Source organism: Anolis sagrei, chromosome 2, assembly GCF_037176765.1.
Source record: "Anolis sagrei isolate rAnoSag1 chromosome 2, rAnoSag1.mat, whole genome shotgun sequence".
In the NCBI taxonomy this organism is placed as follows: Eukaryota; Metazoa; Chordata; class Lepidosauria; order Squamata; family Dactyloidae; genus Anolis; species Anolis sagrei.
The window spans coordinates 263,602,117-263,617,973 of NC_090022.1; the positions used below are offsets into that span (position 1 = coordinate 263,602,117).

General features: G+C 40.8%; 2 protein-coding genes across 3 annotated transcripts in view; one reads left to right on the plus strand and one right to left on the minus strand.

Moving 5' to 3' along the window:
- Positions 1 to 7,886, minus strand: part of GFM2 (GTP dependent ribosome recycling factor mitochondrial 2) — a 21,327-nt gene extending 13,441 nt beyond the window's left edge. Inside the window, exons 1-5 of one of the 2 annotated variants that reach the window (XR_009630597.2) lie at positions 7,581 to 7,886; positions 4,843 to 4,930; positions 3,096 to 3,141; positions 2,892 to 2,989; positions 1,788 to 1,913 (exon numbers count right to left, since the gene is read on the minus strand). Coding sequence is in view for 1 of the 2 variants with exons in the window: in XM_060761662.2 (XP_060617645.2) it covers positions 1,788 to 1,913; positions 2,892 to 2,989; positions 3,096 to 3,141; positions 4,843 to 4,930; positions 7,581 to 7,643 (421 nt within the window). In the remaining variant the exon portion in view is untranslated. The remainder of the gene's footprint in view (positions 1 to 1,787; positions 1,914 to 2,891; positions 2,990 to 3,095; positions 3,142 to 4,842; positions 4,931 to 7,580) is intronic. The other variant, XM_060761662.2, reaches the window with a different exon arrangement.
- A 202-nt stretch (positions 7,887 to 8,088) lies between these two features.
- On the plus strand, positions 8,089 to 15,067 carry NSA2 (NSA2 ribosome biogenesis factor). Its single transcript, XM_060761672.2, has 6 exons — positions 8,089 to 8,194; positions 11,027 to 11,214; positions 11,916 to 12,066; positions 12,344 to 12,523; positions 12,690 to 12,882; positions 14,842 to 15,067. Exons 1-6 carry the CDS (start codon positions 8,192 to 8,194, stop codon positions 14,907 to 14,909), a joined length of 783 nt encoding a protein of 260 aa, XP_060617655.1. The 5' UTR covers positions 8,089 to 8,191; the 3' UTR covers positions 14,910 to 15,067.
- Positions 15,068 to 15,857: the final 790 nt, after the last annotated feature.

Consider the following 15,857-nt stretch of genomic DNA (forward strand, 5'->3'; position numbering starts at 1 on the left):
ACTTTTTGATTACAGAGAGATTATATCCACCACTAAAAGTGATGATCATCAGGGGAATTATGTCCATATTTTCAGTAGCATCTAAGCTTATTGTGTTACATTTTAAAAAATAATAATGATAATGATAACGGTAATAATTTTATTCTTATATCCCAGCGCCACCTCCCCGAAGGGCTTACAGATGGCACAAAGAGACTAAGACCAAAACATAAGAATGAGCACAATACAGTAAAAATAAAACACATGGACATAAAAACATCAACTCAGACTCAATCAAACTGCGATCCTCTCTCCGTGGTAGTAAATTACTGTAACCATGGCCAGGTTGAAAACATTAGGAATAAAATAAGTGCCAGCTGCAGTAATGGAGAGAGGGCATGGGATACAGTACAGGATATGTAACTACTGCACAGGACAACTAAGAGCTAAATATTCTCAAAGGCTTGATTGAAGAGCCACGTCTTCAAGTCCCTACAAATGGAGGACAGTGTGGGGTCCTGTCTAATCTCCCTGGGGAGGGAGTTCCAAAGCCAGGGGGCCACCACCAAGAAAGTCCTCTCCCTCATCTCCACCAACCATGCTTGTGATGGAGACGGGACCGAGAAGCGGGCCTCCCCATCAGATCTCAGACCCTGCATCAATTCATGGGGGGGATGTGTTCATGAAGATAAGCAGGACCCAAGCTGTTTAGGGCTTTATAGGCGATAACTAGCACTAAATTGGGACTGGAAACTTATCAGCAGCCAATGGAGCTGCTTTAATAGGGGCATCATGTGCTCCCTATAGCTGGTTCTGGTTAGTAGCCTGGTTGCTGATCTTTGCACCAACTGCAGTTTCTGAGCCATCTTCAAAAGCAGCCCCACATAGAGTGCATTACAGTAATCCAATCTTGATGCAACTAAGGCATGGACCACTGTGGCCAAGTCTGGGTTCTCGAGGTATGGTCGCAGCTGGCACATAAGTTTTAACTGTGCAAAGGCCCTCTCAGCCACCACCGGCACCTGACTTTCAAGTGTCAGCACTGAATCCAGGAGGTCCCTCAGACTGCGGACCTATATCCTCAGGGGGAGTGTAATCCCATCAAGCACAAGTTACCACCCTATAGCCCAATCAGTCCCGTGACTAACAGGATGGTCTTTGTCTTGTCAGGATTTAACCTCAACTTATTAGCTCTCATCCAGTCAATTACAGCTGTCAGACACTGATCCAGGATCCGGGGAGCTTCCTTGGAATTAGATGGAAGAGAGTAGTGGAGTTGTGTGTCATCTGTATAGAAATGGCACCGAACTCCAAAACTCCAGATGACCTCACCCAGCAGTTTCATGTAGATATTGAAAAGCATGGGGGATAGAATAGAATCTTGCAGGACCCCAGAGGTCAAATACCAGGGGCCTCAGCAGGTGTCCCCCTATTTCACCAACTGAGTCCGATCCTCCAGGAAGGAATAGAACTACTGCAGTGCAATGCTCCCAATCTCCATTCCGGAGAGCCGCCCCAGAAAGATACCATGGTTATTGGTATCAAAAGCTGCTGAGATATCCAGGAGAACCAACAAGGACACACTCTTCCTGTCAAGCTCTCTGCGGAGGTCATCAACCAAAGTGACCAAAGCTGTCTCTGTTCCGTGACCAGGCCTAAAACCGGACTGTGATCAAGATAATTGGTTTCATCCAAGAAAGCCTGGAGCTGAGAGGCCACCACTTGCTCTAGAACCTTGACCAAAAAGGAGAAATTAGAAACAGGCCACACTCTTCTCAGAATTATAATGAACATTTAAAGGAATATACCTGGTGTGTCTATTAGGTTAATTCTATGGCCCTTCCAGTCAAATGTTACTGCAGCTGATTGAATGGTGATGCCACGTTCTCTCTCCTGGGCCATGAAGTCTGTTACAGTATCTCCATCATCAACATCTGTTTAACAGGAAAAATATACACTTTTTTAGATAGGCCAAACAACTCAAACATTTAAACTGTTTTTAAAAAAACACACATCAGACGGTTTTTTTAAAAAAAAAACTAGAAAACAAATGCTTGTGGCTATCCAGACATTAGTACACTACAACACCCTCATCCCTCACCATTCATTGTGCTAGCAAGGAATGATTGGATTTGCAGTCCAGCACTTAAAAGGCCACTCATGTACAACACCAGTCTTCTTTGCATGAATGCAAGGTGCTTAGGCTAAACAAATGGTACAAACACAAAAGAACTGTGGAACAAATAACACTGAGCTGGGCTGTAGAAAAAGTAAAGTAAAGTGGAGACAAATAATGAAAGGAATAGGGACTGGGAAAAATAACATATTAAGTATTAGTTTCTGATGGTCTTCTAAAGGATGAAAGAACTGGCTAAAACAGCAATGAGTGGAGATGGGTGATGATGACCATTAGAAAGTGAGGCTGGTCCTAGCTTTGTGAAGCTGAAGTAGGGACTCGAGCCAGCTACTTAAAGCGAGTAGAAATAAGAGAGAGAAAAGACAGAAGAATGAGGAGATGGCCTTGTAAAATGATGCCTAACCTGAGGCACTGGGCAGAATCTTAAAATTGCAAAAAAAAATTCTAAGCTGATAAAACAGCTCAAAATTTTCTATCTATTCAAATTAATATTCACACATAGTTCCTCAAGGTGCATCTATTCTACATTGTAGAATTAAGACAGCCTGACACTCCTTTAACTGTTATGGCTCAATACTATGGGATCCTGGGAGTTGTCGTTTGATATGGCCTCTAGCTTTCTGTGCCAAAGACAGCTGGTGTCTCCCCAAACTATAAATCCCAGCATGACATAGCACTGAGCCATGGCAGTGAAAGTAGTGTCAAACTGCCTTAATTCTACAGTGTAGTTCCACCCACTTTCATTATCTTTCTCACACACTCACACAGCACTAACCTCCAAGGGTTCTTATATAGCCAGAATAATACAGCATCCTCTCTGTGGTAGTTGTTTTTCCTGCATCTATGTGAGCCATGATGCCAATGTTGCGGATTCTGTATGAAAGAAGAAAATATTTAATATGGCATCTACAAAAGCTTGCCAATAAAACAGCTCACAGATTATTTCTACTATCTTACATGCAAAGTAACAATTACTTACTTAGACAGTGGCGGCGTGATTATAGACCGTAAAGATTTTACTTCATCTGTAGCAAAAAAAAAATAAAAAATGGCCAGAACAGAAATCTGCATTATTTGTCAAAGAACAGAAATTATCTTCTTTCACAGCACACATCGCTCCCAAACTGGGATCCAAAGCACAAGAGTCCACTAATGAATGTATAGCTTCCCTCGTTTTTAGGCTCCATCAGTGAAACCACTTGTTACAGAAGGATTTAGAAGAGATGCCTAGATTTATCCTTCCCCAAAATATGACTAACATAGCAAGATCTAACAGTGATAATCAGTATTGGTGCCAAGACTACACATCTGGAAAGCAAAAGGAATGTTTCTTCCTTCTTCCAAAATCACACAAGTGAAAACGTCTTTTTGTACAGACTATTATCAAGAGACAAAAGAAAACACATTTTAAAAGCCCCCAGCAGAATAAACAGCAAGTGTCTTGAAAATTCCTCAGAAGTTAGGCATATTATGAGTGAATTTGTTTCTTATAGAATCTCAGCAGCAATTAAACACAGAAGAAAAGAATGGATGAAAGAAGAAAACTCATAACATTTTTAAAACTGACTTATTTCAGCATGAGCTTTTGTGGATGTTAATTCACTTCTGCAAACATACTGAATACTATATTAGCACCCAAATATTTAAGTACCCAGTAACTATTATGTTAAGCCAGTACTTAAGATGCCACAATAGAGTACAATATTAGGTACTTAATTACAGTTATCTGGTAAACATAAAGTTGTGCATACATTATACTATGTGGCTGTAGTTACATATGTAAACCATGAAACTGAAGAAGTGGCTTAATACACAGAAATGTTCATTCAGAAATAAACCAGTTTGTCAAAAAGGTGCTACTAGATAAGTTCTTCCCATCACCAACATTTTCCTTTTTTAAACTGTAACAGATTTATGCAGGTATGGTAAAAGTATGATAGCTGGGACCCAGTGCAGGTAGCACTACGCTGGTTGCATAACACGACTCTGAATTACAGAAGGGAACACATGCACCAGACACAGCACCACATGCACGAGAGACTGCACGCAGCTACAACAGAATTGACTAGGTAGCTCCGTAGAAAGGGGAGGGGAGGAGACAGCCAAGCATACTAATGTAGGCTATCCGGAGGTCCTATGCAAACACATTCAAAAACGTTGTTGCATTGGAAGGAAGGATAAAAAGAGGGGAGAAATACGAGCAGTGGTGAAAAATGAGTCAAATTCAGTCAGTCTTATATTACTTCACTGTTATCCAGTCCCACCTGTGTTACATTACTTCACTGTTATCCTGCCACAACTGTGTCTCTCACTCGGTCTTGTGCACATATTCCCTTCTCTAATTCAGAGCCGCGGTGCGCAGCCAGCATAGTGCTACCAGCACTGGGATCCAGCTATCATACTTTTACCGCAGGTATTTCATAGGAAGCTCTATCAACACATAAAAGACTAAGGAAAGTCGCAGAGAAACTGTCCAATGCATTTGTGTTTAAAAGAATTAAATATCCCATATACAGCCCTCCAGATGTTTTGGGACTACATTTCCCAGAATTTCTTACCATTTACTATGCTGGATAGTGCCACTAGGAGAAATCAACATCTGAAAAGTTGCATGATCCCTATCTCTAGTTTAAAATCTTATGAGACCACGTGGCTCAGATATATATTCTCCTTCATTTGGTGAGGACAAACAATAAAAATATTAAGAGCTTTTGCATAATGGTTACCTGCTGGAAAACTGTAATTTCTCTGAAGATTCAAATTGCCTTTAACACATTTTATTGCTAGAAGTCTGGCTTTTCTGCAGTACATACACTTTGGAGAGAGAAAAAATACACAATAAACAGTCAGAAAAACTTTCGTCATTTATCAAAAATTATTCTAGCACGTTTAATATTGCATTACAGAACACTGAGAAATATTTTTGAAAGGTGTTACTATTGTTATTATTTCTTTCCCGCCTCTCTCCAAGGCTCAAAACAGAGTACAACACAGAATTAAAATACAACAGACAACATATAAAACCATTTAAAACACATAGTTATATAACATATAAACATAAGATTGAAGCACAAGCCATTAAAATACTTTATATTGATAATCGTATTTCCAGATTGTGATATATATGGAATGGGTTCTGACATACAAACCATGGACACAAAGGACACATCTACACTGAAGTAATGCAGTTCAACACCACTTTAGCAGCCATAGCTCAATGCTATGGAATCCTGGGGGTTGTGGTTTGCTGAGACACCAGAGAAGACTGAAGACCTTATGAACTACAATTCTTTTGATCCCATAGCCTGAAATACAACACCACCTGAGCTCTGCGAGTGCAGCATTTTTCCAAATGAAGCAGAGAGTGTTTGAGGATCAGGACATCCATAGGAATACCAAGATGCTTGTTTATAAAGCTGTTGTCCTCCCAACCCTGTTTATACGCCTGCGAAACATGAACTGTCTACACACTCAACTCCTGAAATGATTCCATCAGCATTGCCTACAAAAAATCCTGAAAATCTATTGGGAAGACAGGCAGACGAATATCAGTGTGCTGGAAGAAGCAAAGACCACCAGTACTGAAGCGATGCTCCTACGCCATCAACTCCGCTGGACTGGCCAATCACCAAATGCCCAATCACCGTCTCCCAAATCAGTTACTATACTCCCAACTCAAGAATGGAAAATGGAATGTTGGTGGACAGAAAAAGAGATTTAAAGAAGGGCTTAAAGCCAACCTTAAAAACAGTGACATAGAACTGTTTTATTGGAAGCCCTGGCCCCTGAGTGCTCTAACTGGAGGTCAGCTGTGATCAGCAGTGCTATGGAATTTGAAGACGCCCAAATTGAGGGTGAAAAGGAGAAACGTGCCAAGAGGAAGGTGCGTCAAGCCAACCCAGACTGGGACCATCTTCCACCTAGAAACTGTTGCCCTCACTGTGGAGGAACATGTGGTTCAAGAATAGGACTAGACTTAGACTGCCATCATACTTGAAGAAGGGATTGCTTAAGGAAGGAAAGATTCCATAGCATTGAGCCTTGCCAGATAAATGGTGTCAAATTGTATTAATTTTACAGTGTAGAAGCACCTTTAACCAGTCCCAAGTCCTAACCCACCCAATATATTAAAATTCCCAAGGAATTTCACTCAATGCAGTTTTTAATATAATCTTCATGCATAAAGATTATTATATTTATATTTATTTTTGTTGTTGTTGTTAATTTGTTCAGTCGTTTCCGACTCTTTGTGACTTTATGGGCCACTCCACGCCAGAGCTCCCTGTCGGTCGTCACCACCCCCAGCTCCTTCAAGGTCAATCCAGTCACTTCAAGGATACCATCCATCCATCTTGCCCTTGGTTGGGACCTCTTCCTTTTTCCTTCCATTTTCCCCAGCATCATTGTCTTCTCTAAACTTTCCTTTCTTCTCATGATGTAGCCAAAGTACTTCATCTTGGCCACTACTATCCTTCCCTCCAATGAGCAGTCGGGAATTATTTCCTGGAGGGTGGACTGGTTGGATCTTCTCGCTGTCCAGGGCACTCTCAGCACTTTCCTCCAACACCACAGTTCAAAAGCATCGATCTTCCTTCGCTCAGCCTTCCCTAAGGTCCAGCTCTCACATCCGTAGGTTACTACAGAGAATACCACTGCTTTGACTATGCAGATCTTTGTTGCCAGTGTGATGTCTCTACTCTTCACTATTTTATCAAGATTGGTCATTGCTCTCCTCCCAAGAAGTAAGCGTCTTCTGATTTCCTGGCTGCAGTCTGCATCTGCAGTAACCTTTGCACCTAGAAATACAAAGTCTGTCACTGCCTCCACGTTTTCTCCCTCTGTTTCCCAGTTATTATAATATAATACAGGGGTCCTCAAACTATGGCCCAGGGGTCGGATACGGCCCTCCAAGATCATTTGACCGGCCCTTGCTCAGGGTTAACCTAAGTCTGAAACGACTTGAAAGCACACAGCAACAACAATCCTATCTCATCAGCCAAAAGCAGGCCCACATTTCCCATTGGAATACTAATAAGTTTATATTTGTTAAAATTGTTCTTCATTTTAATTATTGTATTTAAGTGGTTTTTGAACTAAAATAAGATTTGTGCATTGTGCATAGGAATTCATTCACTTTGTTTGTTTTTTCTTCAAATTATAGTCTGACCCTCCAACAGTTTGAGGGACTGTGACTTCACCCTCTGTTTAAAAAGTTTGAGGACCCCTGATATAATATAATAATATTTATTTTTACCCCAGTTTATCTCTTCTGAATAGGACTCAAAGTGGCTTAACATAAAAACGTTAGCACAGTACTTAACATATACAAATATTCAAACAGAACTAAAGATAAACAGTATTAAAAGATTCACAGTCAAAACCATTCAAACATATTTGATGCATATCCAAAGCTAAATTGTGTGTGACAGATTTAAAGTGCAGTTATAAATTAAATCAGACTGACCTTGCTGTATAAACACACCACATTGAAGGGAGCCAGGAACAACCTCCTTGTCTCTCGCAACATGTTTACAGACTATCACAGAAAAAAGGAGCTATACAGATATAGCTAATTCACTTAAGGAAATGAAAAGGGTCCTCATTAGAACACACACAAAGAGAGAATTAGAGTAGAACTATTCTTTGGTCGTCTAAATATCCCTCTTTACTGTATAAGCCTCCACTCATTGAGGTGCAAAAGGAAGGTCAGAAATGAGAATGCCTTCAACATCTGAGCTTGCTTAGCAACTTCCGGTCTGCCTCCGCATGGGACTGACGTCACTTCCGCCGAAGTGTCACCGTCCTTGTCTTCCCCCTTTCATTGCCTATTCCGGAAGTAATTTCGTAGACATCCAAGAAAATATTCATTATAATATCTTGATATTTGTTATTTCTAACTTCCATTCTTTCGAGGAAGGGAAAGAAAAAGAAGCTGAATATCCCGGTGGGATCACTCAGAGGCGGAACGATAAGAAGAAGGGCCGGTTGTGACCCGGAGCGGCTTTAGTGCCGCACTTTCCTTTTCCTCTTCGGAGGCCCAAGTGTTTGGAGTGGGGTTCGAGCTCTTCGCCCAGCATGGTGAGTAACTCCAGGCGGGGAAAGACATTTCGCTTCTACAGAAACCCGTTTGCTACCGATGGGCTCCTGGAAGGGGAGGGGTGAAATAAAGTGAGGCTGTCTTTCCTAAGGGTGCTTCTACATGGTACAACTAATCCAGTTTGATACCATTTCAACCGCCATAGCTCAGTGCTATGGAATTATGGGAGTTTTAGTTTTACAAAGTCTTTAACTTCTCTGCCAAAGAGCCTGGGGCCTCACCCGACAACAACTCTCATGATTCCATAACACTGGGCCATAGCAGCTAAAGTGGGTGTCAAACTGCATTCATTCTACAGTGCGGATGCCACCTCAGCTACTTCTTTTTATATTTGGACTAGCTTGGGGACTCGGCGCTACCCAGGTTATTTGAGAAAAGCATTGTGTGGCAAAGGTGTTCTTTATCAGTTATCAATTAATGAAGGTACTGCAAATCCTATTGTGCATGATCCATCCTTCTCCAAACAGCACCTGAATGTAGAGTGGGTCATGGGGGCGCTGTGTGTCAAGTTTGGTCTTGATCAGTCATTGGATGAGGGTCGCAGTGGTCTCAGAAAGTGAGTAAAGGTACTGCAAGTCCCATCATCCATGGTCCATCCCCTTAGAACTGCATCAGGATGTAAAGTGGGTGATGAGTACTCTGTGTGTCAAATTTGGACCTGGTCTGTGATTTGTAGGAGCTACAATGTTCTGTGGGAAGTGTATTGGGTGAAGGTACTGCAAATCCCATCATTCGTGGCCCATTCTGCCCTAAACTACACCAGGTTGTAAAATGGGCCATTGGGCCTCTGTGTGTCAAGTTTGGTCCTGATCCGTCCTTGGTGTGGGCCACAGTGCTCTAAGGAAGTGAGTTAATGTGCTGCAAGTCCCATCATCCATGGTCCATCCTCCCTCAAACTCCACCAGGTTGTTAAGTGGGTCTGGGGAGGGGGGGTCTGTGTGCCAGGTTTGGTCTTGTCCTGTCTTTGTTGGGGGCCACAAGGTGTTTTGGACTTGAACTCCCAACTATTCCTGACAGCCTCAGGCCCCTTTCGTTTTCCCTCTGCTAGCTCGGAATGTTCTGGTGGCCAATCAGAGACCATATGCAAATAGTACCACAGTGGCAGCCAATCAGAACGCTGCCACATACACCTCCCATCCTTCCTCCGCATACAAACACAGACTGTTATTATATACATACATACATACATACATACAAGATAGATACAGATGTATTTCAAAAGGGAACCCAAATCCTGGGCAGATATTCTTGTTGCGTGGCCTATTTGACATTTGTCTCTCTACCACCTGGTTTGTTCAAGCAGATAGAAACTTAAGGATAGGAGCCTATATTTGGGAACTCTAGTAGAGAAGACTTTTCTTTAGGAGACTGTAAATTGTTAGTCCCAGCATCTGCCAACCTAGCAGTTCAAAAACATGCCAATGTGAGTAGATCAATAGATACTGCTTTGGTGGGAAGGCAATGGCACTCCATGCAGTCATGCCGGCCATATGACCTAGGAGGTGTTTATGGACAACGCAGGCCCTTCGGCTTAGAAATGGAGATGAGCACCACCCCCTAAATCAGACACAGACAAACCGGCTGTTAGGAATGGTGGGAGTTAAGAGTCCAAAACACACGGAGGGCCCAAGTTTGTCTGTGTCTGGCCTAAATACTCGAAAGTGTTATTTTCCCGACTCATCTTTAGGTGTTTTGGACTTTGACTCCCAGCGGCCTCATTTGCAATGCATTTGAAACTGGTTTTCTTTGGTTATTCTTCTGATGGTGGAAGGGCAAAAGTACAGGAAATGAACTGAACTATGGATATGAGTGTGTTGTTTTTGCTTTGGTAGTGTCTCTTTAAAGAATCATGATTTTTGCTAGGCGTCCTATGTACATTTATATAGAAACTTAATCCCACTGTCTGGATTTCCAATTCACTCTCTGGTTTTCCAGATGTTCAGGACTCAAAATTCCAGAGCCTAGGCCATGCCAGCATTTGGAAAATAAAGGCTTCAGAATCTATTTCTAGACTCCAGAATACTGGCATTCAAGTACCGGTAACGTCATTACTCTGGGGTCTACAGGAATTATTCTGATTTTGAAGGCTTGCATTTCAAGTGTTTTTATGAAAAAAAATATCATTTATGTAGATAACTTCAAATATTTACACAAATAAGGAGTTTTGTCATAATCTGCTTGAAGCAGGAGTCATATTTTATTTATCAGGCAAGCCCCCATGCTAGCAATCTTTAGGAGGAATTTGAAAACCTGGCTATTCCAATGTGCCTTCAGTGATTGAATGTAAGAAACTCCCTGGCCAAATTTTGCACTAAATGTCCTTAGAAGCACTTTATTTATGGTTTGTGCAATTGAACCCTCCCTCATTCTCGGATCCTCATCCTGATAATTTATATTGTCCTATCTCCCAGTGTTTTTTAAAAAATTAGCTTTGAATATGGCCCTGCCCAGTGAAATTTCTGTTTTTAATTGCTTGTTCTATATTGTCTGCGTCGTTTATTTTATTTCTTTGCATTTCTGTATATTAGTTTTGGTATTGCCATGTGTTTTATTATAATGTATGTACTGTACTGATGGGCGTGGCCTCGTGTAAGCCGCACTGAGTTCCCCTGCGGGAGATGGAGGGAGTATAAATAATGTTTTATATTATTATTATTATTATTATTATTATTATTATTATTATTTTAGTAGTAAGCAGCCAATCATAGGTAGTTCTTACATGAGCTGATACCTGAATTTGACATATGTTAAAAAGGAAAAACTTGCATATATTAGCTGAATATTTTAATATTTCTTTTACATGCACTTTACAGCCTCAGAATGAGTACATCGAGTTACATCGGAAACGATATGGCTATCGCTTGGATTACCATGAGAAGAAAAGGAAAAAAGAGAGCCGTGAGGCTCATGAGCGCTCAAAGAAAGCCAAGAAAATGATTGGCCTGAAAGCCAAGCTTTATCACAAACAGCGCCATGCAGAAAAGATACAGATGAAAAAGACGTGAGTAAGCTTGTGTACAGCTGAGCAACTTTGAATTATTGACATATTTAAAATCTAGCCTTAATATCATTCATGGCTAGTACCCGAAGCTTGTTTGGGTACTGTAATGGACTCTTATTAATTCATCTTGGCTCCATGTAACCACAGTCATTCCTCCACGTTTACAAATTAAACATTCACTATTGTATTACTTGATGATAACTGTATTTCCTGGTGCCTCTGCCTACCACCCTACACCATGTTTAACAGGACTTCGAGAACATCAGTGCTGCTGGGAGGGCATTAAATCTCCATCTACCCCAGAGTATTTACATCACACTTCCTTCACTCCTTCCATCATATCCCCTGCTTATTCAGTGAGCAAGTGAATGAGGGAGTATGTCCGACCCAGTACCCTGTATGTTAAATACAGTTTAGAAGCATGGAGTTAGTTAAGGTTTTTTCTGCTTTCATGGGGCCCTGCACCCCCCATCCTTGCAAAGGTAGAAGAATTACTATATGTCACGAAAAATTCATCACTGATTATTAATTATTAGTTCTGCATTTTTTCTTTTAATGTGATTCAGTTACTTACCTTCTAAAAGAGAAATGTGACCACATTAAAGTGCTTTCCCCCTTTAACTGTTTTCATTTTGGTTTGTTGTGAACTCGTGACTACTGCTTTATCAATTTTTGAACATTTTCTGCACATATTACTCTAGCATTAAAATGCATGAAAAGAGAAATACCAAACAGAAGAATGATGAGAAGACTCCAGAAGGAGCTGTGCCGGCATACCTGCTGGACAGAGAGGGTCAGTCTCGGGCAAAAGTTCTTTCCAACATGATCAAACAAAAGCGGAAAGAGAAAGCTGTAAGTATATACACAAGTAAGAGATACTGGCTTACTAGATAGTAACCCTGATGTCCATTTAGTACACTTACTTGAAGTATTTATAAACTGATTTGCTGCCCATCAGGGCACCCAAATCCATTAATGGTATAATATATTACAATTTTAAAAAATGACAGTATAAGGTAGTACAGACTATTTAAAAAAATAAGCCCAAACTATCCAAAGATAATTTATCTTGTGTATACCTTTCTCATTTTCTGAACTCCTTTAACAATCTTACTGCTTTTATCATCAGGGAAAATGGGAAGTTCCTATACCCAAAGTCCGTGCCCAGGGAGAGACCGAAGTGCTCAAGGTGATCCGTACTGGAAAGAGGAAGAAGAAGGCATGGAAGAGAATGGTTACCAAAGTGTGCTTTGTTGGGGATGGCTTTACCCGCAAACCTCCAAAATATGAGCGATTTATTCGACCAATGGTACTAAAGGCTTTCATAACCTTATATCTGCATCTAATGATAGTTTATTTCACAATTATCTTTGTTCAGTAATGTTAAACAATGAAGGATATTTAGCCATAATGAAAAATGCACTTTTCTTTGTATTCACTTTAACAGTTTTGCATATCTTTTTATTACATAACAGGGTTTACGATTCAAGAAAGCTCATGTAACACATCCTGAACTCAAAGCCACTTTTTGCCTACCCATCCTTGGTGTAAAAAAGAATCCCTCTTCTCCCCTGTATACATCTTTGGGGGTCATTACGAAAGGCACAGTCATCGAGGTGAATGTCAGTGAGCTCGGTCTTGTAACGCAAGGGGGCAAAGTAGTCTGGGGTAAGTATCCAAATACCCTTCACAAGCAGCACATCTTAGATACTACTAGGTTGAAGGATAGTCTAGGTCTGGGGATCTCAAACCGCTTCAGCCCTTTTTGAAGCAAAAGTTTTTTATGGATCCCCAAGAAAATTTAATATACAACTTAACAGTATTTCAGTAGGAACAGTAAAGGCACCTTGCCCTTCACTACTACTGAATTAAAAATTGTCAGGATGGGTGCAGGATCAATCTTACAAAATTGCAGCACTTTAGCCTGAGTACAGTAGATGCTCAATTAACCAGAACTACAGCAGCTGGCACTCTCTGGAAACTGGCATGCATATATATATATATATATGAATTTTAAAAAATCACAAAGCTGTTAGTAAAACTAAGCTTTATTATGTTAAGTTATGGTAAGTTATTAACTTATCTTTATTTGTTGCAATTTGCTTTTAATTACTGTATTTCAATATTGATATTGTCAATGTAGAGTTTATGATGTAGTACAGTATCGGGTATAATATTAGGTCTATTTTTAATAGTAACGCTGGTATGAAAGGCAACATGATAGCCATGTTTAAATATTTGAAAGGGTATCATGTTGAGGAAGGGGAAGTTTGTTTTCTTCTGCTTTGGAGACTAGGACACAATGGAGCAATGGATTCGAATTGCAGGAAAGAAGATGCCACCTAAACAGTCGGAAGAACATGCTGAGAGCTGTTCAGCAGTGGAATGCTATTGCCTCAGAGTGTAATTGAGACTCCTATGGAGGTTTTTAAACAGAGGCTGGGAATGATTTGTGTGTTCCTGCATGGCATGGGGTTAGACTGGATGGCCTTTGTGATCTCTTCCAATTCTAATTCTATGATTGTATGTAGTTTCTCAACCAGAGACTGTTTATCTGGCATCGACAAATCCCCATGAGTTCCTGTTAACTTTGTGCAAATTGACAGAAGGGAAATTTGTCAGCCTTCGTTTCCTCCACAGCAACATCCTGATCACAGCTGTGTCCCTGGCCAGTGTTTTGCTGCAGGGGAGAGCTAGGGACGGTCAGACTGTCCTTTCACATAAGGGGAGGACTGTCTTCCTGTAAAGCCGCCCCTTCCCCCTGAGATGCATATCGGCAGCTATAGTAGAGCAGTACATCTGGGAATGAACTACAATTAGAAGCATCATCCATCCCCAGCTGCCGTTATGCAGCCAAGTCAAGGATAGTTGCTTGAGATGATATAGCATCCTTTGGAGCAGTGGTTCCCAACATGTGGCCTGTGGACCACCTGTGGGTCCCAAGAACTAAAATGTGGTCCATGACCTCACTGTTACACCGTTGCAACAAGATGACTGGTTTTGCAAAACCCTCTTATAGTGCCGAGGCAACGGGCATGTCGGGAGGGGAGAGGCTCCCGACATGGGTACAAAAGGAACAAGAACAAGCCTCCTGACTGCTGCTTCTCCTCCTGCCTTCCCCTGAGCACAGCTGTTCCATGTGGTGCCTGGAAGCAGGGGCACCTTGGTGTCTTCGTTTTTAGGCCTGTTCCTGGGATTATTTGGGGTGTTGTTCAGGAAATTGCATTGGATAGACCACATCAGCTCTAGATTATTAAATATGGTTTTCTGTGGGCGAGCAGATGGCAACTATTGGATGGCATATGTTCTGTATCAGAAACTAGAGCTGATGTGGTCTATCCAATGCAATTTTCTGAATCTGCACCCAAATAATCAAACAAAATCTAAATTTGACCAAAACTGGATTCTTAACCCTTTTGGTACTAAAGTTGGAGAGTGGTCCCGGTTTAAAAAAAAGGTTGGGAACCATTGCTTGGAGGAAACACTAGCAACATTCACCTACAAGATCCTGGCCTTTGTTGTTGCCTGTTTTTATGTACATTTATTGTAGGTGTATTAAGAGTAGGAATTAGCCTAGGAGCACATGCCATTTTAGTACTCATTCTTAAACTTTTTTTCCTTTTTCAGGAAAGTATGCACAAGTAACCAACAATCCAGAAAATGATGGGTGCATTAATGCAGTTCTTCTTGTATAAGAAGCATGTTTCGCATGCCACACTTTCCCAAGTGGGAGGAAGACTGCCTCAGACAATTTGTAGATAAAAAAAACTTGTTAAATTATCAACAACTGAAGATAAAGGACTGGCTTTTCTTTTTGCATTACCAAAAATAAAGGACACCAACTTGGACCAAAGCTTGTTTTTGCTGACTTGAAGGAAGAGGCTTATTAAATTGATACAATAATGTTTTCAAAACACGCTTCTTTAAAACAAAGTTTATGGTTAAAGATATGTGATGATTAACTTGAAGAGGGTAACCAGGATGAACCTGATACTGACACCTGTTACAGGGACAATAGAGAATATGCAGCAACATATTCAACAAGTAGTGATACAGGATGAAAACCTTTTATTCACTAGGTGAATATAATTTGGATACCAGCAGATTAGTTTTTAGGAGGAATGCAAAGCAGAAGCAACTATTTTAAGGCTGTAGAGACAGACCTATAAAGTGAGGGTTAAATCTAAGGGGTCATCCAAGGATTACCCTTCCCTTCAAGAACTCAGTGCCACTTCCTCTCACGGTTCAAGGGGCGTAGTTGTGAGATCACTACCTTTCCACATGCATCAGTTTTTACACAGTCTTCCTGCAGCTTGCCTTTCATTGAAGTGAAGTTTCAATTGACTCCAAGTAATTCAGTGGACCTGTTGGTCTTTAGCGATGGAAAAAAGTACACAAGGTATATTGAAAATTTTGCAGATTTCAAACTTGATAGCAGTCGGAAAATTACAAAGTAATTTTAATTGTTGAAACACAGAAACTACACATTGCAGAAGGAGAAACTAGAAAACATAGAACAGAATGTTATTGTAGGGCAGCAAAGTTGTTTTATTAGCAGTACAAGCCCACTAAACACCTCCCATGCCACATTTGTGGCAATTCCCTTAAACTGAAGGTCCAGTCCTGTAACAATAACAAAAATG